This window comes from Mesoplodon mirus (genome assembly GCF_964341445.2).
Source record: "Mesoplodon mirus genome assembly, chromosome: 12".
In the NCBI taxonomy this organism is placed as follows: Eukaryota; Metazoa; Chordata; class Mammalia; order Artiodactyla; family Ziphiidae; genus Mesoplodon; species Mesoplodon mirus.
This window is the reverse complement of record NC_138988.1, coordinates 64,657,064-64,683,023: the sequence shown is the minus strand read 5'-3', so window position 1 is coordinate 64,683,023 and position 25,960 is coordinate 64,657,064. Positions and strand designations below refer to the sequence as shown.

Here is a 25,960-nt window from a genome sequence, read left to right as displayed (position 1 = left end):
TCCCGGTGCAACATCGCCTGCAGACACAACCCCGCCGGCGGACGAGTTGCCCGGCGGGCGGGAGACTCGGAGGCATTGGCTCCGTAACTTTTCACGTCATTTTCTGCTCCTGAGCCCCTGGTCGCCTGTCCGCGCCTCCTCACGCCGCAGACCGCGGCGCCCATGGGGCAGGGGCCGAGCCGCTTGCAGCACTGAGTCGACCTGGACAGGAGCCCGTGATGTCCGGCACCAAACTAGAGGACTCCCCGCCTTGTCGCAACTGGTCATCTGCTCCGGAGCTGAATGCAACTCAAGAGCCCTTTTTAAACCCCACCGACTATGACGACGAGGAATTCCTGCGGTACCTGTGGAGGGAATACCTCCACCCCAAAGAATATGAGTGGGTCCTGATCGCTGGCTATATCATCGTGTTCGTGGTGGCTCTCATCGGGAACGTCCTGGGTGAGTGTCCGCCGGGCAGCCCCAGGTAGGGGCTGCCAAGTCCTCGCGCCCCTGGTTGCCAAGACCCCTCCTCCCCCCAGGGACGCACACAAAGAGGTGGCTGCTTTCGGGGTGGGGTTATATTAAAAAAAGAAAAAAAAAAGTTTTCTGGTTTTACGAACCAGGACTGAGCCCTGGAATGGTGATCCCTTTTTCTGCAGGGAGCCGCGGGGAGCCGCATTGCCTTTGGGAGCACCAAGGTTCCAAGCGCGGGGAAAGGGACAGAGGCAGGGTTCTCCAGGTGGATTTGCTGGAGTGTGGGGGAATTAGTCATCCTTTTGTGTAACGTGGACGAGTGTTTCGGGGGTGAGGAGAGGTTAGGCTGGCAGGATGAGAAGCTGTGCCCCTTCGGAGCAAGCTCTCCTGGGCTGTGGAAGTCACAAAGGATTTGTGAGCCGGGTACAGTGCCTTTTGGCGAGGGGTTGAGGCTGTGTCCAGAGGCGGTAAAGAAAGGGCAGGAAGTGGGAGCAGAGGCAAAGCAGGGAGGTGCACTCATGCAGGGAAGCTGAATTAAACAAGAGCCAAGCCGGGAGCGAGCAAGGAGGAGGGGCCTCTGAGAAAAGTACCAAGGAGATCGCAATCATTCATCCCTCCATCCATTCATTCATTTATCCACTGTACCCATGTATTTTCCAGAGCATGCTTGTTTCCAGGCTCGGGAAATATTTGCAGCTGATTTCTTTTTTTACAAAGACCAGACTAAGCTTTGTGCTAGGTTCTCACTATTTGTCCCTGTCTAGGCTGGTATGCCAGCATAAATTTCCTCTCCCACTCCCCACCTCTGCAGAATTTCTGAGGGTTGAAGAAGCGGTGCCATGGCTAGATGGTGGCTGTGGTGATGGAGTTTATTTGGGTAGCTGGGAAATCGACTTTAAAAAAAAATAACAGGGGCTTTGGAAGGGAGGGACGATTGAACATAAATTGTGAATGGAAGGAGCATGCATCTTGATGAATGGAGAGTAGCAGGCGTTTAAATGCAGAGGGCAGCGTGGAGGGAATCTCTGTGGAAAATGACAGGAGATGGGGGGAGGGTAGGAGAAGATGCTCTTGATTTTCAGTTACAAAAGGGGGAGAAGATGAGTGAGGTGGAATAGGCTGAGAGGTGTTGAAGTCCAAAGTAGAGACTTTGTAGCTGCAGTGGAGGATGATAAGAGACTTATCAGGCTCTCAGCACTAGCCTGATTTTTACCTTCTCTCCCCAAATGTGTCAGTCTGGGTAAGAAGCATTCAGAGTAGTCCCTCACCAGTTCAGGCGGCAGAATAGTTGGTAGTATGTGACTGAAAGGCATTCCTGAGAGAGCTGGTAGAATATTATTTGACAAGAAAGATAAGAATCCTCTGAGAACTTTAGTTGGCTCTGTCTATATATTTTTTTCAGGCTATTTTAATTTTGCTGCTGTTTTTTAAAGGCAAACATAAAAGAAATGTTTTGATGAGGCAGACAAGGTGAAAGGTGGAAATACACATGGTTAGGACCAGTTGTAAGGATAAGTCTGTTAATCGTAATGCTTTTCTTGTTTCCCTTCTTCTTGTCATCTATGCTTAGAGTTACAATAATTAAGATACATGGCTACTAGCATAGCAACATTTCACTGCATTATGCTAATACTTAATGATAAGTGAATAATCAAAATTGAACATCTATGAATACCTACTCTGTGCCAGATTCCTTCTCATACACTCTCTCACTTAACCTCAGAGTAACCCACATTTGACAGAAGAAGCAAGACTTAGAGAAATGAAATGACTTATTAAGGAACATCATTCAGATTCAGTTCCACTTCTTCTGACCTCAGGTCCAGAATTCTTCACTGATATTCCACTCTAGATTTAGAAAGCATATAGAGAATTAATTATTTGCTCCCAGTGTCTGCAAGCCTATTAAATGTATTTCCTTTTCTCCCTTGCATCTATGCCCACTATTAATAAATTACCATGAGGGGTTAATGGTCCTGTGATTCTCTCCAAAAAAAAAAAAAAAAAAAAAAAAACCACTAAGGGAAGAACGTTATTGCATTGCAGTAAAATTTTGACGTGTTATTCAGGAATAGCTACAAATCATAATTATTTTCCTTCCCTAATTGTATTTTAGGCTTAACCTCTGTGATAAAATTTGCTCCTTTTTGCTGTTATTTTATTCTGGCTTGCACAGACCTGTGATGCATGGTCTTCATATCCTAATTGCATAGTTTAGGGGTGCATGTTTGCTAGCCTGAGGAGTGTTTTAGTCTCAGGAAAGAAACATCTCTAGAGTAAATGTTTCATAATGTCAAGTGAGAGAGCACTGTCCACAGCCACAAGTGCTGAAGTGTCCAATTTTATTCAGCTTAAAAAAAAAAAAAAGATATACTCAAAGCTCTTTGTTTTCATGAAACTGACAGCTGTTTTCCTCAGAACTGAATGACACTGAAATCCTCTCTGGCTGAACTGAAACCCATATTCTTTATGGACATATTCCCTGAAAGTTGATGAGGTTTAAGTTTGACATTTGAACAAATAAGCAGTGTCATTACTCACAGACAACTTCCTGCTCTTTTAAGTCACTGTCAAATTTGCAAAACAGATTAGATTGAGAATCACTTTTTTTGCCCCCCTGGTATGTCATTTTATGCAGAGAATGGCAGGACAAGAAATCACATTATTCATGCAAGATAAAAGAGTCAACATTGGGTATGAACCAGCGGATGTAATCACTGACCCTTCAGGTCCGCTTACCACTTGTACTTTCATGTAACTGACTACTTGGAATATCTCAACCTTCTTGAACTTACAAATATAGAGTAATCAGTTAGAAGTCATTACTCCCACAATGTCCTTTTGTGAGCAGAATGATAAGGTCTTGATCATACCCACCTATTTTTCTGCTCTCCATGGTGCCTCTCTCATTATATACCCTCCCCATTATCAGATGATTCTTTCCCAAGCTAGAAAGCAGTTTATTGGAAAAAATGTTGACAAAAGTCATTCAAAATAAGGCAAAGAATTACTCTACATGCAATTTCATGATTATATGCATCCTAATAAAAACATATACATGTCTAATTATAGAATTTTAAATCCTAGGAAGGAAGATGGGACAGGTTCTTTCTGGAAGCAGTGTTTTTCCAATATCTTCAAAATTATGTCACATATAACCTATTCCTAAGGATGTCTTGTACTTTAGCCAAGTAGATGCATTCAGTTATTTGACCAGTACATTTTGAGCAATGTTATGTTTTTAAAGTTAATGTGTGTAGGGGGAAAGTGTTCTTGGGGACACTCAAGGGAATATGTTTGATGTCATTCCTACTATTCCTTGAGTAGAAACTGGATGGAGAGATGGGTTCTAGACAGCTCAAGCGTTAAATATCTGGAGGAAATGAGCAATTCTCTGCTGCTCTTACTTCCACATTCAAATATATGATTTTCACCTGGAATGCTTCTATCTTCCCTGTTGTCATCTTCATACGAAAAAATGAGAACAGTCGACAAATAACATCAGTCCAGCTGTGCTTCTCACTTCTTATGTGGCATTAGCAAGTTAACAAACTCTCTGAGCCTGTTTTTTCCAACTGAAAGTTATGGTTAATAATGCTTGTCTTGACTCACAGACACAGAGAATAGACTTGTGGTTGCCAAGGGGGAGATCTGGTGGGGGAGGGATGGATTATTGGGAGTTTGGGGTTAGCAGATGCAAACTATTATATAGAGAATGGATGGACAACAGGTCCTACTGTACAGCACATGGAACTATATTCAATATCTTGTGCTAAATCATAGTGGAAAAGAATATGAAAAAGAACATCTATATGTCTATAACTGAATCACTTTGCTGTACAACAGAAATAAATACAACATTGTAAATCAACTATACTTGAATCAAATAAATTGAAAAAATAAAAAATAAAGCCTGCCTTATAGAAATCCTGAGGATATATGTATGAGCATCCTCTACAGAGATATTTAGAGGGGTATACACAAATATATATATATATATATTTTTTTCTTTTCTTGACACAGTAGACACTAAATGCCAATTTCTATCCCTTCATTCCCACTATTGAAATCTCTTCTTGGTGTGGTTGGTAGCCATCCTGTTCCTCCATGGCAAGTCTGTAGCTTTGTAGCTCTTTATGGCCTCTACTCTGGCATTTTTCTCAATTGAGTGTTTTCATAAAAGCTGTTAGTGACATGGTGTTGGTGCCTGTTACTCTTCTTTTCCATACCAGCTCCACCCTCCCACCCCAATCAGATGTTTAGTGCATAATACTGACTACTTAACATTGCCTTCCCACCTCTATGTGAAAGTCATTCCTAACCATCATGAGGATCTTCTCTCTCTCAGTTTACATTTGCCTGCTCTAGGTTCCATTAACTCAAGAGTTTCTGAAATGTTAGCTGGCCAGTCTATCACTACTGATGTTTTAAACAGCACACCCGTACACACACACTGAGATAATATGTTGATTTAACTCAGTTAAAGCACACTGCCCATTAATAAATGTATCTAATAAGAGTTAAACTAAACTGGGTAGGTGGGATAGGGGGAATACCTGTAATATGGTTGCTTCTTACAGAGCTAATCGTATGCCCCAGACATGACAACGGCAGGGTTGCAAGTTCCCGCTGCTCCTAAGTCTGAGAACTTTCTTCTCTACTTGTCCCAAAGCCCATCTCAGCTCTGTGGGTCTTTTAAAACCCACCCTTTCATACACAGGAAGCAGAAAGAGGTTAGAGATAATACATTACTGATCTCTGCCAAGACCCGATAGAAATCATGAACAGTAACCGTAAAAGGTAAGATTAGCCACTAAGCTTTAAACATGTATGATTTAAGTTACAGAATGCAAAGCATGCTTACCTGAATAAGAGTTAAACTGACACCTCCATATTTTTAGCAAATCATAGCCACTTAATTTTACCGGGTAAAATAAATCATGTTTCCGACTTGAACAGAATCTCAGTGATAACTTTTTAAATGGCTCTCTCATAGATAACAGCAACATTTACCATGAGAAGACAATAATGAAATATGTGCTACTGATAATTTAAATTGAATGGGTTTTTTTCTATATTTGAAAAAAATGAGGAAAGTGAAATAAATGAAAATGTTACCAATGTATAAGACAAGCTAAATCTAACATACAAATACATGAAGTTATTAAAATTTTTCTTGATTTTATTAGGGCATACATATGTGTTTTATATGTTTACGTGAATTTTTATTAATTTGTATTTCAGAAGGTATTTGCAAATCATCACATACTACAGTTACGTTAGCATTACGAAGTCCCTGAATTCTTACTCAGCTCCTCAGATTTCAGGAGTATCCACCACTGGTGTTATTTCACTGGGGAGAGACGACCTTTCCATCCTTCTTCTTGCAGAATTCTGGCATAACTCCCAACCTTAGGGATGCTGGCTCTATTGAATAACGTCTCACTGGTGAGGTCCAGTTAATGACATGTGATGGGTGAAACAAAGGGTAGTTATTCATCTCCAACTCCTCTTTTTGCTGCAAAGGAAAATGAAGAATATTTATGGAGTACTATATGCCAGGTCTTGGAAGCTACGTTCCACAATGAATATATATATTTCCTTGATGCCTCATGACATAACAAGGAGATTAATAGCTTTGATTTACAAATGAGAAACATGAAATTCAAAAAACTATTTTAACTAGTTCCAAAGTTTAGTCAGACTGTAAATATCAGCATTAGGTTTCTAATACAGATTTATCTGGTTCCATGGTCCACCTGTGTCATCCTGACTCTGTCCCATGCTTCTAACCCTGACCAAGAAAAAGGAAAAAAAGAGAGAGAATGGGAATGTTACTGAGGTGTGCCCTCCAGACGATCTATGGAGCTGTGCTGGCCAGTTGCCATGCTATTCCTCTGATAGACTATAGTCCTTCAGCTTGGAGGATGAGCTCATTTGATAAGTTAATCAAGGTCAGGCTAGGGTTACATTACAAGAGAAAATTTCAAGGTAAAAATAGGTGTTGCCAAAAAGGCTTTTTCCTGTTCGGGGGAGTGACTCTCTGGATAAATGTTAGATAATTGTGGCCAAGGATTATTTTGTTACTGAAGGTGCTGTCTTTAGAGACCATTACAGACTGAGGACCTAAACATTTACTATCTCAGATCATCTAAAGATTGTTTTGTTCCTCCTTTGGCTTTCAAACCTACTCACACTTTTCTTTTTTTCTTTCTCTGATGGAATTAATGTTAACTTTTTTAAAAAATCATAAGTTTCTATTGATTTGACTTCATAGGTCAATCTTTATATCACATAATACAGCTCCTGGAGCATAATAGTATTTTATATGTCCAAAGAGGCATTACCCATAACACCATAAATGAAATGAACTTTAGACGCTGACAGTGGAACACTTTGAGAGGCTATTGGATGAAATACATGACATATATGACCAGTCTTTTGGACAGCTGACTCTTAGGACTGAATTTATTCATTTCATCTTTGTTCCCAATGAGAGATCATCTCTTGACCAAGTAAACGGGTTGGAGATATATATATATATATACATACCATTATTTTTTTCCATTTGAACTGTTTCCCCATAAACAAAAAATCAAAACTATTCAGAATAAATATGTACTCTATTCTTGAAAATATTTTTAGATTATTATCATTGAGTCTTTTCCAGTAATTTGCTTTCGATATCACATACATATGAACAATGTTTAATGTTTACATATTATTTTACTCTTCAGAAGACATTGTTACATACATTACCTCATTTATTATTCAGAACAATCTAATGAGGTAGGTTGTATTTAGTGTAAAATTTTATGTGCCTGAAATGATTTGAAATCAATTTAAAAGAAAAGTTTGACTACATAGAAATATCCAGGGATTGTGTGTCTGCTTTGGAAAACCTTACGAGTGTCCTGTATTCCAAGAAGTCAGGATAAAAATACTAACTCCTTGTCTGACCTTCGGCTACAATGTCTTTGGTACCTGATTTTGTCAGCATTCTGAGTACAGGTGCACATTAACCAGATTTACAAAATTGGCACATAAGTAAATAAATAAATAAATAAATCCAATGTTTTAATTTAAAATAAGAAGTTAATTCTTTTGGTTTTTTTTGGATGTCTTATCTTTTTTCTTCATCTTTATTAGAGTTTAATTGCTTTACAATGTTGTGTTAGTTTCTGCTGTACAACAAAGTGAATCAGCTATATGTATACATATACACCCATATCCCCTCCTTTTTAAGCCTCCCTCCCTCCCACCCTCCCCATCCTACCCTCTAGGTCATCACAAAGCATCAAAATGGTCTCCCTGTGCTATGCAGGAGCTTCCCACTAGCCATCTATTTTACATTTGGTAGTGTATATATGTCAGTGCTCTCTCTCACTTCGTCCCAGCTTCCCTTTCCTTGCCCTATATTCTCAAGTCCGTTCTCTATGTCTGTGTCTTTATTCCTGTCCTGCCACTAGGTTCATCAGTACTGTTTTTTTTTAGACTCCATATACATGCATTAGCATACACTATTTGTTTTTCTCTTTCTGACTTACTTCACTCTGTATGACAGACTTTAGGTCCATACACCTCATTACAAAGAACTCAATTTCTTTCCATTTTATGGCAGGGTAATATTCCATTGTATATATGTGCCACATCTTCTTTATCCATTTATCTGTCGATGGACACTTAGGTCGCTTCCATGTCCTGGCTATTGTAAATAGTCCTGCAATGAACAGTGTGGTACATTACTCTTTTCGAATTATGGTTTTCTCAGGGTATATGTCCAGTAGTGGGATTGCTGGGTTGTATGGTAGTTCTATTTTTAGTTTTTTTAGGAACCTCCATTCTGTTCTCCATAGTGGTTGTATCCATTTACATTCTGACCAAAAGTACAAGAGGGTTCCCTTTTCTCCACACTCTCTCCAGCATTTATTGTTCTAGATTTTTTTAATGATGGCCATTCTGACTGGTGTGAGGTGATACCTCATTGTGGTTTTGATTTGCATTTCTCTAATGATTAGTGATGTTGAGCATCTTTACATGTGTTTGTTGGCCATCTGTATGTCTTCCTTCGAAAAATGTCTATTTAGGTCTCCCACCCATTTTTGGATTGGGCTGGGTTTTTTTTGACATTGAGCTGCATGAGCTGCGTCTATATTTTGGAGATTAATCCTTTGTTACTTGCTTCGTTTGCAAATATTTTCTCCCATTCTGAGGGTTATCTTTTTGTCTGATTTATGGTTTGCTTTACTATGCAAGAGCTTTTAAGTTTCATTAGGTCCCATTTGTTTATTGTTGTTTTTATTTTCATTTCTCTAGGAGGTGAGTCAAAAAGGATCTTGCTGTGATTTATGTCAAAGACTGTTCTTCCTATGTTTTCCTCTAAGAGTTTTATAGTGTCTGGCCTTACAATTAGGTCTTTAATCCATTCTGAGTTTATTTTTGTGTATGGTGTTAAGGTGTGTTCTAATTTCATTCTTTAACATGTATCTATCCATGTTTCCCAACACCACTTATTGAAGAGGCTGTTTTTCCTCCATTGTATATTCTTGCCTCCACTGTCAAAGATAAGGTGACCATATGTGTGTGGGTTTATCTCTGTCCTTTCTATCCTGTTCCATTTGTGTATATTTCTGTTTTTGTGCCAGTAAAATACTGTCTTGGTTACTGTAGTTTTGTAGTGTAGTCTGAAGTCCAGGAGCCTGATTCCTCCAGCTCCGTTTTTCTTTCTCAAGATTGCTTTGACTATTTAGGGTTCTTTGGGTTTCCATGCAAATTGTGAAGTTTTTTGTTCTAGTTCTGTGAAAAATGCCATTGGTAATTTGATAGGGATTGCATTGAATCTGTAGATTGCTTTGGGTAGTGTAATCATTTTTGCAATGTTGATTCTTCCAATCCAAGAAAATGGTATGTCTCCACTTGTTTGTATTGCTTTTATTTCTTTCATCAGTGTCTTATAGTTTTCTGCATAGAGGCCTTTCACCTCCTTAGATAGGTTTATTCCTAAGAATTTTACTCTTTTTGTTGCAACATTAAATGGGAGTGTTTCCTTAATTTCACTTTCAGATTTTTGTTGTTAGAGTATAAGAATGTCAGAGATTTTGTATCCTGCTATTCTACCAAATTCACTGATTAGCTCTAGTTGTTTTCTGTTGGCAACTTTAGGAATTTCTCTGTATAGTATCATGTCATCTGCAAACAGTGACAGTTTTACTTCTTCTTTTCCAATTTCACTTCCTTTTATTTCCTTTTCTTCTTTGATTGCTGTGGCTAAAACTTCCAAAACTATGTTGAATAACAGTGGTGAGAGTGGACAACCTTGTCTTGTTCCTGATCTTAGAGGAAATGGTTTCAGTTTTTAACCATTGAGAATGATGTTGGCTCTGGGTTTGTCATATATGGCCTTTATTATGTTGATATAGGTTCCCTGTATGTGCACTTTCTGGAGAGTTTTTATCATAAATCAGTGTTCAATTTTATCAAAAGCTTTTTCTACATCTACTGAGATGATCATATGCTTTTCATTCTTCAACTTGTCAATCTGGTGTATCACATTGATTGATATGTGTATACTGAAGAATCCTTGCATTCCTGGGATAAACTACACTTGATCGTGGGGTATGATATTTTTAATGTGCTGTTGGATTCTGTTTGCTAGTATTTTGTTGAGGATTTTTGCATCTATGTTCATCAGTGATAATGGCTTGTAATTTTCTTTTTTTGTGGTACCTTTGTCTGGTTTTGGTATCAGGGTGATGGTGGTCTCGTAGAATGAGTGGGAGTGTTCCTCCCTCTGATATACTTCGGAAGAGTTTGAGAAGAATGGGTGTTAACTCTTCTCTAAATATTTGATAGAATTCTCCTGTGAAGGCATATGATCCTGGGCTCTTGTTTTTTGGAAGATTTTTAATCACAGTTTCAATTTCAGTGCTTGTGATTGGTCTGTTTATATTTTCTATTTCTTCATGGTTCAGTCCTGGAAGGTTGTGCATTTCTAAGAATTTTTCCATTTCTTCCAGGTTGCTCATTTATTGTCATATAGTTTCTTGTAGTATTCTCTCATGATTCTTTGTATTTCTGCAGTGTCAGTTATTATTTCTCCTTTTTCCTTTCTAATTCTCTTGAGTTGAGTCTTTTCCCTTTTTTTCCTGATGAGTCTGGTTAATGGTTTATCATTTTTGTTTATCTCCTCAAAGAACCAGATTTTAGTTTTATTGATATTTTCTATTGTTTCATTCATTTCTTTATCATTTATTTCTTATCCTATCTTTATGATTTTCTTCCTTCTGTTAACTTTGGGGTTTTTTTTGTTCTTCTTTCTCTAATTGCTTTAGGTATAAGGTTAGGTTGTTTATTTGAGATTTTTATTGTTTCTTGAGGTAGGATTGTATTGCTATAAACTTCCCTATTAGAACTGCTTTTGCTGCATCCCATAGGTTTTGGGCTGTCATGTTTTCATTGTCATTTGTTTCTAGGTATTTTTTGATTTCCTCTTTGATTTCTTCAGTGACCTCTTGGTTGTTTAGTAGCATATTGTTTAACCTCCATGTGTTTGTATTTTTTACAGATTTTTTTTCCTGTATTTGATATCTAGTCTCACAGTGTGGTCAGAAAAGATGTTTGATATGATTTCAATTTTCTTAAATTTACTGAGGCTTGATTTGTGACCCAAGACGTGATCTATCCTGGAGAATATTTCATGTGCACTTGAGAAGATAGAGTATTCTGCTGTTTTTGGATGGAATGTCCTATAAATATCAATTAAGTTAATTTGGTGTAATGTGTCATTTAAAGCTTGTGTTTCCTTATTTATTTTCATTTTGGTTGATCTGTCCATTAGTGAAGTTGGGGGGTTAAAGTCCCTTACTATTATTGTGTTATTGTCAATATCTCATTTTATGGCTGTTAGCATTTGCCTTATGTTTTGAGGTGCTCCTTTGTTGGGTGCATAAGCATTTACAATTGTTATATCTTCTTCTTGGGTTGATCCTTTGATCATTATGGAGTGTCCTTCCTTGTCTTTTGTATTAGTCTTTATTTTGAAGTTGTTTTTGTCTGATATGAGTATTGCTACTCCAGCTTTCTTTTCATTTTCATTTGCATGGAATATATTTTTCCATCCCCTCACTTTCAGTCTGTATGTGACCCTAGGTCTGAAGTGGGTCTTTTGTAGACAGCATATAAACAGGTCTTGTTTTTGTGTCCATTTAGCCAGTCTGTGTCCTTTGGTTGGGACATTTAGTCCATTTTTATTTAAGGTAATTATTGATATATATGTTCCTGTTACCATTTTCTTAATTGTTTTGGGTTCATTTTTGTAGGTCTTTTCCTTCTCTTGTGTTTCTGCCTAGAGAAGTTCCTTTAGCATTTGTTATAAAGCTGCTTTGGTGGTGCTGAATCATTTTTACTTTTGTTTGTCTGTAAAGCTTTTGACTTCTCCATCAAATCTGAATGTGATCCTTGCTGGTAGAGTAAACTTGGTTGTAGGTTTTTCCCTTTCATCACTTTAAATATATCTTGCCACTCTCTTCTGGCCTGTAGAGCTTCTGCTGAAAGATCAGCTGTTAACCTTATGGGGATTCCCTTGTATGTTATTTGTTGCTTTTCCCTTGCTGCTTTTAATATTTTTTTCTTTATGTTTAATTTTTGTTAGTTTGATTAATATGTGTCTCGCCATGTTTCTTCTTGGATTTATCCTGTATGGGACTCTGTGCTTCCTGGACTCAATTGACTATTTCCTTTCCCATGTTGGGGAAGTTTTCAACTATAATCTCTTCAAATATTTTTTTCAGACCCTTTTGTTTTTTCTTCTTCTTCTGGGGCTCCTATAATTCAAAAGTTGGTGCACTTAATATTATCCCAGAGGTCTCTGAGATTGTCCTCCATTTTTTTTTTCTTTATTCTGCTCTGTGGTGGTTACTTCCACTATTCTATCTTCCAGCTCACTTATGTGTTTTTCTGCCTCAGTTTTTCTGCTATTAATTCCTTCTAGAGTATTTTTAATTTCAGTTATTGTGCTTTTTATTACTGTTTGTTTGCTCTTTATTTCTTCTAGGTCCTTGTTAAAAATTTCTGGTATTTTCTCTATCTTGTTTCTAAGATCTTGAATCATCTTTACTATCATTATTTTGAATTCGTTTTCAAGTAGCTTGTCTATTTCCTCTTTATTTATTTGTTCTTGTGGGGTTTTTGTCTTGCTCCTTTGCCTGCAAGATATTTCTACCTCTTTTCATTTTGTCTAATTTACAGTATTTGTGTTCCTTTTGCTTCTGTTTTCTGCCCCTGTTGGTGAAGTCAGTCCAGTGGTTTGTATAGGCTTCCTGATGTGATGGACTGGTGCCTGCATTTTGGTGGGTGGAGCTGAGTCTTTTCCCTCTGATGAGCAGGACCATGTCAAATGGTGTGTTCTGGGGTGTCTGTGAGTTTAGTATGACCTTAGTTAGACTGTGTGCTGATGGGTGGGTTTGTGTTCCTCTCTTGTTTGTTGTTTGGTGAGGGGTGTCCAGCTCTGGAAGCTGCTGGAAGTTGGGTGGAGCCAGGTCTTGAATTCAGATAGAGGTCTCTGTGAGAGCTCTCAGAGATTAATCTTCCCTGTGGTTGGGAATTCTATAGTGGTCCAGCATCCTGGACTTTGTGTTCCCACCCCAGAGCCTCATGCCTAACTTCTGGTCGAGGAACTAAGACCCTGCAATAAAGGGGATTAAAAAAAGAATGAATGAATGAATGAATGAATGAAAATAATAAGAAAACCTCAGACAAATGGTAAAAAGTAAAATCAAGCAAACAAAAATAGAAACAAGGAAACACACACACACACACAGAAGAAACAAAAACAGAACCAAATAAATAAAAAAGAAAGTATAACCCAAGGATGAAATCAAACAATTAAAAAGAAAACTGACAGGGCTTCCCTGGTGGTACAGTGGTTGAGAGTCCACCTGCCGTTGCAGGGGACATAGGTTTGTGCCCCGATCCGGGAAGATCCCACATGCCGTGGAGCGGCTGGTTCCATGAGCCATGGCTGTTGAGCCTGCACGTCTGGAGCCTGTGCTCCGCAATGGGAGAGGTCACAGCAGTGAGAGGCCCACATACTGCAAAGAAAAAAAAAAAGAAAAGAAAACTGACAAAGACACAATACTAAAAAAAAAAAAAAAACCAAAACAGTGTCAACTGAAGAAGGAAGCAAAGAAACAAAACCCGAAAAAAGTGGTAAGAAGAAAAAAGAGAAAGGGGAAAGAAGACAGAACAACAGAAAAGCAACATAAAAATAGAAACATAGAAATAAATAGAAAATACATTAAAGAAAAAAAACCAAAAAAGACAAACAAAACCCCAGAGAAAGGTAAAAACAGAATCAAACAAACAAAAACACAATCAAGGAAACACACACACATGCAAAAGAAACAAAAGCAGAACCAAATAAATCAAAAACAAGAGAACAACCAGACAAATAGAAGAACTCAAAAGCGAAATCAAACAATTAGGATCAAAAGTAACAAAAACACAAACTTAAAATCAAAACCAAAGCAGTGTGCCAACTAAAGCATAAAGCAAGGAAACAGATAAAACCTAGAAAAATGATTTTAAAAATAATAAAATAAAACAAAAAGGGGAAAAACACAGGACAGCAGAAAAGTAAAGTAGAAATGGAAATATAAAAAATAAAAAATATATTAAAGAAGAAGAAAAAATAAGGGAAAAGAACACAAAGCAGAAAAGCAAAGTAAAATAGAAGTATATATATAAAAAAATATGTTATAGGGCCTCCCTGGTGGCGCAGTGGTTGAGAGTCCGCCTGCCGATGCAGGGGATACGGGTTCGTGCCCCGGTCTGGGAGGATCCCATATGCCGCGGAGCGGCTGGGCCCGTGAGCCATGGCCGCTGGGCCTGTGCATCCGGAGCCTGTGCTCCACAACGGGAGAGGCCACAACAGTGAGAGGCCCGCATACCACAAAAAAAAAAAAAAAAAAAAAATATATGTTATAGAACACAATGACCCAAAAGACTAAATTAAAAAAAAATTACTGAAACAAAACCCAACAAACAGACAATAAACGAAAGGGAAAAAAACAAACAAAAAAGGTGAGAACCAACAATAGAATGAATCAAAACATAAAATTAATAATAATAATTATGTTTCCCTGGGATCTCAGCTGAAAGTGTCCTTGCACATGCCATGAGCCACAGCCCACATCCACCTCCCTGGGCTGGTTTCTGGACCTTCTGTGTGCCCTGTGGGGATGACTCAGACTCTGATCTGGCCCAATTGATGCATGTGCTGCCCCCAAAGTCCACAGCTGTCAGAGCTAGAACATTTTCATTTGTGGGAACACTCATTGTCTACTAAGATTTTCCATATATGCAGGGCCTACCTATCTGATTGCAGGGATTTAATCTGCAGCTTGTGCTGCCAACAGAAAGTTTTTTAATCTTCTTCCTTAGTTGCCCCATCCCTGGGATTCAGCTTTGGTTTTATCCCCACCTCTGCTTGTGGTCTACTCACAGGAGTCTGGTCCTGAGGATGCCTTGTAGCTTGTGGGTCTGCCCCAGTGAGGACCAGGTGCTGAGGTCGTATGACTACTTGGACGGTGGGAGCCCCAGCAGTGCCAAATGCGCAGGGATCTGGTGGCCACGGATGCAAGAGATATGGCCCTAGAAAGGGCCTTTTCTGGCACCCAGTGTAAGGCGCATGAGGGCTGGCCCTCACCAGGTTTTTTCTGACACCCATCAGCAGGCTTGTGAGGGCCAGCCCTGAGAGGGCTTCTTTAATTGTCTGTCAGCAGGCACTGATGTGTGGGGAGAGAGAGACCACAATTGTGGTTCCTTCCCTTGTGTGTGACTCAGCAGTAGCACCTGCTTCCATGGCAGACATGGAAGTCTTCCTCTGTAGGCATTCCCTGCTGCAGATTTCCTCCCTCCCATCCCCTCAGTCCGTGTCCCCACAACCAACAGCAGTTTTCGCTCCTGGCCTATTCTCCAATTCCCACACTCCAGCTCCCAGCCCCCTTGCGTAACTGTGAACACACATCCCAATCCAGGGCACAGAAAGCCACAGCACAGACCGTCTGTGTATTTCTCACTCCCATCTGCCACCAATTGGCTGCTTCACCCTCTTCTGACAGCCTCAAATGCTTCCCTTCTGTCACATTCGATTTCCCCATCAGAGAGGGAGTTTCCCCGAATTTGAGAATCTCTCCTCTGCTTTAGCTCCCCTGCCCTGTCCTGTCCCGCTTCCTTTCCTCCTCCTTCTCCCTTCTTTTTTCCATCCTACCCATTTATGCAGGGATCTTTATAGTCCTTTCCAGTGTCCAAGGTCTTCAGCTTGTTTTCAGCTGGTCTTCTGTGAGAATTGTTGCATCTATAGATGTATTCCTGATGCATCCATGGAGAGAGATGAAACCCATGTCCTCATACTCCTCCACCATCTTGAATCGCCCAAGAAGTTAATCTTAAAAGTGATAGAATAATTGAAACTCTTTCAATCTTCATTGTCTCCTTCTGTAGACATAACTACATGAAGAGCTTTATTGGTCTGAAAAGGTAGGCTGTGCCATAGTGGCAAATAAACCCTAAATGTTCATTTGCTTGGCATCACAGAAGTTTATTTCTTGTCTATTTGACATCTAATTGACATCTAATATGGGTTGGAGAGTCTGTTGTGTCTCAAGGTCCAGATGTCCTTTCTGTTCATGGACCACCTCAACATGCAGCCTCTGTGAAACAAGCATCCACGATGGGTCTCAGTGTCCCCCACCACCTGGTATTCACACCCTATTTAGTTCCTTTCCATATCATGCCAGAAGTGGTCTATAGCAGCATACAGTAGCATTTAGCAGAAGTGATAGTATGTCACTTTCAAAATTATATTATAAAAGATTACAGCTTCTGCCTTCAGTTCCCACTCTCTTGCTCTTGGATTTCTTGCTCTGGAGAAAGTAAGCTTCCTTCTTGAGAGCAACCCACATGGTGAGGAATTAAAATATCCAACATACCACCATAGAGGAAATGTAGCCTGCTAAAAACCACATGTATGATCTTAGAAGCAATCCTTTGGCCAGAAGGAGTCTTGAGATGATGTCAACAGCACCCTCCCCTGTCCCCACCAGCTTGACTTAATGACAGGCTCTGAGACAGAATTATCTAGTTAAGTTTCTTGGAGATTCCTGAGCCTTTAGAAGTGATGAGATAAATATTTGTTGTTTTAATTTTTTTCAATTTGGGGATAAATCATTTTACAGCCTCTAACGTTTTCAGGGCTGGAGAGGAGTGAACTGGGAAATATATACTGGCTTTTAACTACCTTTGCCAAAAAGCAACACATGTCTGTCATGCCCATAATCATTTGACCAAAATCAATCTCATTGTATCAGCTTAACTACAAGTGGGGTTGGAAAGTATAAGGGAACACTGTCTCTGTCACAGGAATCAGACAATAGTTAAAAGTATTTTAAAAATCTCAGAACAAGGGAATTTAGAGGAATCAAGCATTTAATGGTATAAGACTAAGATAATTTGATAGATATTTCCATTTCACATTTTGGATCTCTGCCAATAGAAGTAACTTATAATATTGGGAGAGTTTGTGCCAATTACTGGAATAAGAATCCAGGGTACAAAGACAATAGAAACCAAGGAACCTATACTTTACGTGAAGAGACAAACATAACAGATAATTTCAATATAATGTGTCAAGTACTCTGATAGATGAGTTACAGGATGTAGTGGAAGCATATAAGGACACTTTGTTCCATTGGGGGGATTAGAGAGAGATTCAGGAGAAGATGACTCCTAAACGGAGTTTTAATGCATGAATGCAAGTCACACAGGTGAAGAAAATAGAGCAAGGTGTTCTAGGCAGAGGAAACAACAAGAGCAAAATCAAAGAGGCATGAAATAGCATAGGCCATGCAGAGAATGTTAAGCAATTGGGTAAGTGCAGAAGAGGACAGTCTAGGGATGGAGCTGGGGCATTAGATAGGGTCTCAGCTGGCTCTGATACTGCAGCTGAAAGGGAGCCCTTCTAAGACTTTAAGGAGAGTGCTGTCATTGGAAGACTCAGGAAGGTTTTCACACTGGAGTTTGTGCCCTGTTTGGGGCTCACTTAATCAAGTCTACTTTAATGAAAAAAATTGATAAGGAAAGGCAATCAAAATTATTCTAGGAGGCTTTCCACGTGCTGCATGAGGGAGAAAAGGAGAAAGTGAGAAAATGAAAACAAAGAAATAAAGAAAAGAAGTAAAAGAAAGAAGATTAAAATATAGGAAAAAATTACTGTATTTGCTTTGCTGAATATTTAAATTTGAGAATAAATTTCTTTTTAAAATATTTTTTTCATATTTCATTTCTGAAAGATGCACCTAGTCTCACGTGTCATAGCTCTATTAATATTTTTCAATATTCTATACAGTTTTTCACTAAAATTGTTTTTGTATTAACTTATTTTTGGGGTTTCAATGGGTCACTATGCTCCTAGTCATCCATCACTTGAAACTAGATCATACTTTGGCCTCACACTAAAACCCAAAAGATGACAAATTTGAGATCTTATGGAAATTTTTTCATATTTTTTTCATATTTTCCAACTAAATCCCCAAATTTCTACTCCAGATTTCCTGCAAGCTTCTAAATATGCTCATTTGAAAATTTATCTTATATGACAGTTTTATCATTCCAATAATAATTAAAGGTATTACTTACATTGACCCCAGGTCAGCCTTTAGGGAATTACCATAAGCGTGTCTCTGCTAGTTGACATGGTAATGCATCAAAATTTCTAAAACTGTGGTTACTTTAAAAACTTTTGTTTGCTATTCCTAACTCACAAGGGGAATACAGCACTGATGGAAAATTGTAATATCCTTTTCTAGATTTTCAGTGAGTTTTTATTCCTACTCGGTGACACTAAGATGAATTTATAAAGCACATGGTTTACAACCATGTGGTTGAGTTTATTATTATAAAATCATAATTGGGGTCAGAAAACCACTGTCTATAGTAATTTATTTCATAAATTCAGAATAAATTTGATGAGTCATATACTTTGGTAGAGAACCATATTGCTTATAAATACCATTTTGAAGCCAACTTGTCTTTCTTAAAATGTGCATATTGTGTTAATCTTTCTGGGACAGAAGTAGAGAGATGTTATTAAGTGCTTATGAAGCCATTTTGTTATTGGGTGAAACTGAGTCAACATTTCATTGTAAAAAAAAGAGCTAAAACTTAATCTCTCCAATTAGAATACTTAATACAAAAGTTCCCCAAGTTTAGAAAGCTGAAAAACAAATACATTAGCAGATCTCACCAGCTGGTGCAGGAAAAGAACTTCATAATTGTTGGGACAATTTATGTGCTGGGGCTTGATTTATATTTCAGCCACAGGGAAGCCTAGAAAGCTTTGTTCTTTGAAATCATCAGAGATGGTGATGGTGACTCATAGATTCCTGAAAGTCAATAAGATTATCCTAGTTCATAAATTTATGTGTTTTTCTTCCCCAGGCATATTGAACATTGCAATTGGTCACTGACAGGAAGCCAAACTATCTCAGTGGAAAAGGGGAAAATAAGAATTTAAGAAGTTAAAAACACATAAATAAAAACATGTGCACACTCATGCACACACACACACATTTTGGAGATTGCATTACATGCATAATATGATTTTAATGCACACCAGATTTTCAAGCAGGATTAAGAAGCTACCTTCCAAACTTTAAAAATGCCAAAAAAAAAAAAAAAAACTGGATATAAGGCCTTGACTTTCCCAAAGTCAAGAGATATTTTCAACTATTCCTTGGGTGAATGAACTAGACTTTAGGAAAGCCAAAATGATAAATACACTAGAGATAAGGATGTCCTTGAATTAACATTCATGTAAGAAGCAGCACCCCTTAGGTGATTGATCTTTGTAGCAAAATCTATATTCTTTGAACAGACTGAATATATTTCTGCTTTAGCATCTTCACACTCTCTAATCTCCTCTGGCCCTCTCCTGGCTGGTTCCTGCTCAGCTCACATTGTCACACATTCAGAAACAGTCTCTGAGGAGGCCAGTCTGAATCTCTACCCCCTATGTTAGCAGCCCATTTTGTTTCTGTCATAGAACTTATTACTATTAGAAATGATATTGTTGGTTTGTTTTTTTAATTTTACTGCTGTCTCCTTTAAGTAACATATAAGTTCCAAGACAATAGTTCCTTTATTTATTTATTTTTGTTGTTTTTGCAGGTGCATCCTCAGCTTCTAGATCAGTGCCGGGCATACAGCAATGTTTTGCTACTAAATGAATTAAAGTGTTAGATTTCCACCAGGAGGAATACTTTAGATATAAGCACATTTTTAAAATTAGGCATTGCAGGCTTTAAATTTCTTCTATATAAAATCTTAAAATAAAACCTCAATAATTTGAATCTTGTTTGTGATAACTTTTTTCAATATCTTAAACAACACACACATTAAAATAAATATATAGTCACTAAAGTAATGATTATGGGAGACCATTTGTAAAATCTCTCCTCAGCACTGTAATCCCCTTGACTTTACCAGGAAACTATTTTGCTCTTTGCCTGAAGAGCAAATGAGATTTACAAACTGTGGCAGCTATTTTTTTTTCTTCAAGGAAGTTACATAAATATGCTTCCAAATAACATGCTATATTCCTGAAATTACTGAGGAGAACATATAATGTATAAAACTCTTACTTAAGCCTTCTTTGTTTCAAAGTGATTCTTAGTTGTTTTCTATGTTTTTATAGATGTCTAAGGAAATATTTGACCATTTGTGTCCCAGATGGGATAAGAGAGCTGAGACTGAATTTTATCACGACTCCATAATTTCTGCAAAAATAAAAGGGCCAAACATATCCTCACATGAGCCCAGGATGATTCAGGAATGCCCACAGAGTCTCAGCTTTAGGAATCCTTTGTCATTTTCCCCCACTGCCAGTGACAAAATACTGTGCAGACAATTGAAAAAAATATATCATATTTTCAGGCGGAGCCCAAGAACAATGTTGGTAATAATTGGAGAGTTCTAGACACTTCTTTAATGGGGAATAAGAGAAAGAATAAACCTATTGACTAATTCTGGTCCTCAATTTCCTGAAATATCAATCAAATTATAAATTTTTGAAAAATCAAAGTAGAGTCTTGCTCAGAGATGGGAGGCATTACTAATTCTAGCAGACATGTAACCAGTTAAAACAATATTATCAATATTTCTCATTATTGTGAATCAACTGAATTACAGTAGAATTTACATGTTAGGCTTTTGGGAGTTGTTATATTGCCGTAATTACCTAATGCCTCAACAGCAGTATTTGTCATCCGCCGTCTAAGTACCTCCTATAACAACCTGTGTGATAGGGCTATTATTCACTCCTTTTCCCAGGTAGTGGAATTTAGTATTAGAGAGCTGTTATTGTGTTAGGGGTTTGAATAGATTTACATGTTATCACTTGACCTCTCCATTCCTGAACTGTAAGTAAATATAATGCTCTGTTCTCCATTTCCATTCTTCCTTTGCTAGTTTATCCATGCTAGTGTGCATAGCAAGTTTTAAAATATGTGTGTAATTTAAGAAAAACACAAATTCTCATGCACATTTTTTTTTTTTGGTAAACTCAACTGAAATGGACTTGAGTTTCAATGACTAATCTCTAAAACTCATCATAGGTACCTGGCCACAGAGATCAGAAGGGCGACAGAAAGAGTCAAGATTTTCTCTGGGTGTGGATTTTCTCTTCTGGTAAATAGGAGTTTATAAGACTTCTCTGAATGCTGGGTCACCATCAGCAACAGTGACAGTATATGTAGAAATTTGACGTCATGGAAATATATTTTTATCATCCAAATGGAGGTAAAGGCAACATAGAGAAGCAGAGGGCTCCGTCCAACTATAGCAGAAAAAGGCACACAAAAAAATAAAGCAGCCTGAACCAACACACTGGTTTTCTAGGGCTTATCTAATTTGGAGCTATTTCCTTTTCTTATTTCATTCAGCAAATATTTATTGAGCACCCACAACGAGTAATCTGTTCTATTACATTCTGTGGAGGAAATACAGAGTGAAGGGGGCATGGTCCTTACCTACAAGGAATTTCTAATCTTGGGAAAGAGACTGACATGTCAACAATAGTCTATAGCATGAGCGTTATTGGAGAGGTGTATGCTAAGTATTAGAACATAGAAACATAAAAGTTGGATTTGATTTGGGGAAGGAAGTACTCTTTCCCTGAAGACATAGCATTTGCGGTTTTGTTGACATGTGAGTATAATTTTGAAAAGTTCCAAAGGATGAAAAGAAATTACACCCAAGTTGATGAAGTAGTACATTTATGATTGCTCTCAGATACACATAGCTATGCTGAAAATACCATTCAGGAAGCTCCAGTAAGACATAGGCTTTTGTGAACACTTTTTTTGAAATTTCAAGGAATAGAGACCTCAAGTAATCTTTTTTGATGCTTTACATTGCTTTCATGGTCTACTTTTTTTGTGGGTATTTGCCAAGTCTCACCTGTATTTTTATATCATGGTGGATTGGATTTTAAAAGTTTGAAATCCCTGGAGTTATCTTAAAATGAATTCTGATGGATCAGAGCCTCCCAGAGGAAGATGAATCTGGGGCAATGGTGAGAATGAGTTGAAGTTATGAGACCAGACACTGGGAACCCTGTTGAGACTCTTCAGAAAAGTGATTATGAAGGTAAAAACAGGGCAGTGGAATCGAATATGAAAAAAAAATGAGATATTATGGGAATAGAAATTGACAACCCATCAGATGTGGGAAATGGATAAGAACAGAAAAGAATCTTCTGATTAATAGAAGTTTTTGGCCAAAGAAAGTACAATGATTGTGTTATTTGAATTTTCTTAAGATGGACAGACCATATAGAAAGATAATCAAGCATTGTGAGTAGAGGGGTCATGATGAATTCTGCCAAGTCAAGTTGAGTTTGCATTGTTAGAGAAATATACGTATGAATCTATCCAGTAGGAAGTAGGGCTGGCTCTCTCACATGTCACTCACAATTAGTTCGCTACTCTGAGAGATTTTTTTCTTTGTGACTGTGCAAGCAATGTATACAGTTTATGTGAAAATTACTTAGACTTCTGGAATAATTTAAAGTTTATAAAGGAATGTAAATTTCTTAATGGGTATATCAAATGGAGAGACCTTTTATGCAACACTGAATAAATCCATTGGTTCAAAAATATTTATTGTGTGCCTATAGCAGCAAACAAAATAGACAAGACTTGTTCTTTTAGGAAGTTTATATTCTAATGGTGATATTGAGGATATATTTTGACAATAGAACCAAGAGGATTTATTTATGGATTGCAAATGGGTGTGAGAAAAAGAAAGGAGTCAACATTTTCATGCCAGGTAGAAGGGTGGTGGTGCCATTTGTTGAGATACAGGATCCTGGACGAGGTGCAGGTTAGTTAGACGTAGGGAAGGAGAGAGAATCAAAAGTTTGATGTCAGTCTAAATGTGAGATAGTATCGGTAGGTGTACTGTGAACATATGAACATGCAGTCAAGAGTTTAAGCAAAAAGTCAAGCCAAGTGAAATAAACCTGAGTTCTATAACCAATATCATCTTTTATGTCCATATCGTTTAACATATTCCCCACAGATATGAGAGACTGTAGGAGAAAATTCATAGTGAATAAAAAAATTATTTTTTACAGATTATTTTACTCTTGGATTTTTATGTATGAAAACATCACAGCTATATTTCCTTAAATCTTGAAAAAGATCACCTTGAACTGTGTGTTAGAAACAAAAATGAAAACAAAAAGCTGGGGGACATGGTAAAAATTTTGATTTCAGTGCGCATGCATGACTTACTGGGTCAGAATTTCAGTGGTGTTGTCTCTAGAATCTACATTTTAAATAGGGCCCCACTACACTGAATATGAGAATTCCTGCCGCAGGAAAAGTAAAGCTGAGCCACTTATGATTTGAGACCTCCTATTTTTAGAGACCAACATGAAAACCTGATGCTTTTACATTTAACACAAATTCAGCTGAGTCAGTAAAGAGCTATCAGAGGAGAGAAAATTAAAAGACCTGCTTTCAAATGGGATTAAGCAGGAAAACAAGAAAATGCAGCAAAAAGACCAAGAGGAGGAGTTAAAGGAGAAAAAGGAAGGGTTAAATGTGTGGAAGCCCCAAGATTTCTCTCAGCGATAACGTTGAAGTAGTACTGCGTTATAACATTTTAAGCCAAGCTGTCGGTGTGCACTGTGCCTCAGTTTATTATTGTTGTAACCAATATATATTCATTGTTATACAACATTACCAGAAAAGGACATTTCAGAAGTCTGGCATGATAAGCAGAATTCACTGCATTTAGAATTAGTGCTGCAAAGACAGAAAAAATTTAGACAAAAATAGAATTAGTAGTGGAAAGGCTTTTTCTATATTTTCTAATTTATGATTTTCTATCTGAAGTCATTGTTTCAGGATTAAAACAAAATTTACTTCCTTTTACTGTGTATTCCTTAAACCATTAAACAAATGTGGTTAATCAATGATGTCATGGAGAGAATTGGATGGCTGCTATGAAAATAAAAGGTGTTTGACCACACAGAAGCATGTGAAGGTCAGCCTCTGATTTAGATATTGTGGTGCTGATTTATTAAATTTTAAATGTCAGGAGTTATTGGTCACAGAATAGATACTAAGGTTATGTGACATTCTAAAAACATAAAAACTTTTCAGCAATAATATTGAAGGTATGGAAACACTGAAAAGATATGGATTAAAACAAGGAATAAAAACTGTCCTCCAAGGACTTGTCCACACTAAGATTTTAGAAATGCAAATTTTCACTGAAATACCTTTAATCCTCTATATGGAAACAAGGAGGAAGTAATAAGACACTAGCAAGCTCTATCTAATCACTGCAGATAGATGGTTACCCACTCTTTTCTTCAATATACTGGAGTTTGCAAATATTCTACCTCCAAAGAGTAGGTGTTACAAAAATACTGTGAAAGATTTATGAGACATGAGATATATTTGGTTACAGCAGGTTAGAGAAAAGACATTTTTATTTTGGACTACAGTAATTCAGATTTGGAATATGTAAGTCTAAATCTTTTCCTGTACATTATATACATGTTGTATATATACACACAAAAAACTGTGTTGACTCACATGTATTTTAAGAAGTTATTAGTGGCATTAGTTGTAGATAATTTGAGTCTTCTTTATATTCAGTTCAATCAACTCAAATTTAAAGCATCCATTTTCATTTCAAGAAAAATATTTAGAATCAATCTTGTCTTTTATTAAGCCATTATCTTTAACTTTCCTGCAACTGGATCTTGCAAGTTATTATTCTGTGTTTACTTAGAATATTTATATGTAAGATAAGTACTGATTGATAAAACTTTTAAAACTCAGTTGTTATTAAATCTGACTGTCTTCCTCTTTTGCAGTCAATCTCTAACTACTCTCTGTACCCTGAATATAAGCAGGGACAGGATATATGCTGTAGTTCTTATTCTTATTTTTCTATTCAACATTTTAGTTAAGTGCTTAGAGTTCTACTTTTAGCATCGTGTCATTATAAGAAAACATGATCTGTGCTCAGTTAAGGAGTGAAGAAACGTTACTGAAGGTTTCCGGATGATGATTGCAAGATGGTAGGGACTGATTCCTTTGGAAGTTCATGGAGTACCATTTTCTTGAGAGAGAAGGTCAGAATTTTGCAGCCTGGATCCTGATGTTCTCCAGAGATCTAGTCTGTGTGGTAAGCTACTGTTGAATGGGTATGAATTAAATCTGAGTAATGGGAGAACATTCGTTCATTCATTCATTAAATGATTATTGAGCATATATTTATTGGCAGGCATTCTTCTTGACACTAGAAAACCAAAGATGAAAAAATATATCATCATTGTCCTCAAGGAGTTACTAGTCTCCCAGGAAGAGTAAAAGTGCAATGTATGGAAGAAAAAGGCCATGTGGTGTCTACTATTAAAGAGATATGAACAGTGTACTGAATATAAAATATGTGTACAAAATTAGCTTCATGGAAACATAAACACAGGAGGTTGGTGCCTCTGGCAGTGAATAACAAAAAAGACAAAGGATGAAGCAAAAACTGCTATAGAGGCAGGGAGGGCAAAAACAAACTAAATTTTTGCTAACTTCAGGTTTCTGTATCCTCAGAATTACAAAAAAGTCTTGCTCCTTAAGAAACTGTGTTCTCTTCTACTCCAAGTAGCAAACCTTAGGATTTTTCACCTCTCTGGCAAACCACAGTTTACAGAGGAATTCCCATTGCCCCCAACCCATCCTCCTGCTTACCTATGATACTTGGTCAAACTATCATTACCTCCAAATTTCTCATCCAATATAATAGTTAGGTTGTTTTATTATTACTTTCTTTTAAAGTGATCTTTAAAAGTAAATCCTTCAACGTTAGCATCACTAATTTTATCAATGTCAGGCTCCAGTACTACAGAGTTAATTCCCTTAATGGGTAAGTT

General features: G+C 37.5%; 1 protein-coding gene across 1 annotated transcript in view; it reads left to right on the top strand.

The window, feature by feature from the left end:
• Positions 1-218: 218 nt before the first annotated feature.
• Positions 219-25,960, top strand: part of HCRTR2 (hypocretin receptor 2) — a gene marked incomplete at both ends in the record, with an annotated part of 141,721 nt that continues 115,979 nt past the window's right edge. The window contains one exon of the mRNA XM_082637721.1: positions 219-441. Coding sequence (XP_082493847.1) covers positions 219-441 — 223 coding nt within the window. The remainder of the gene's footprint in view (positions 442-25,960) is intronic.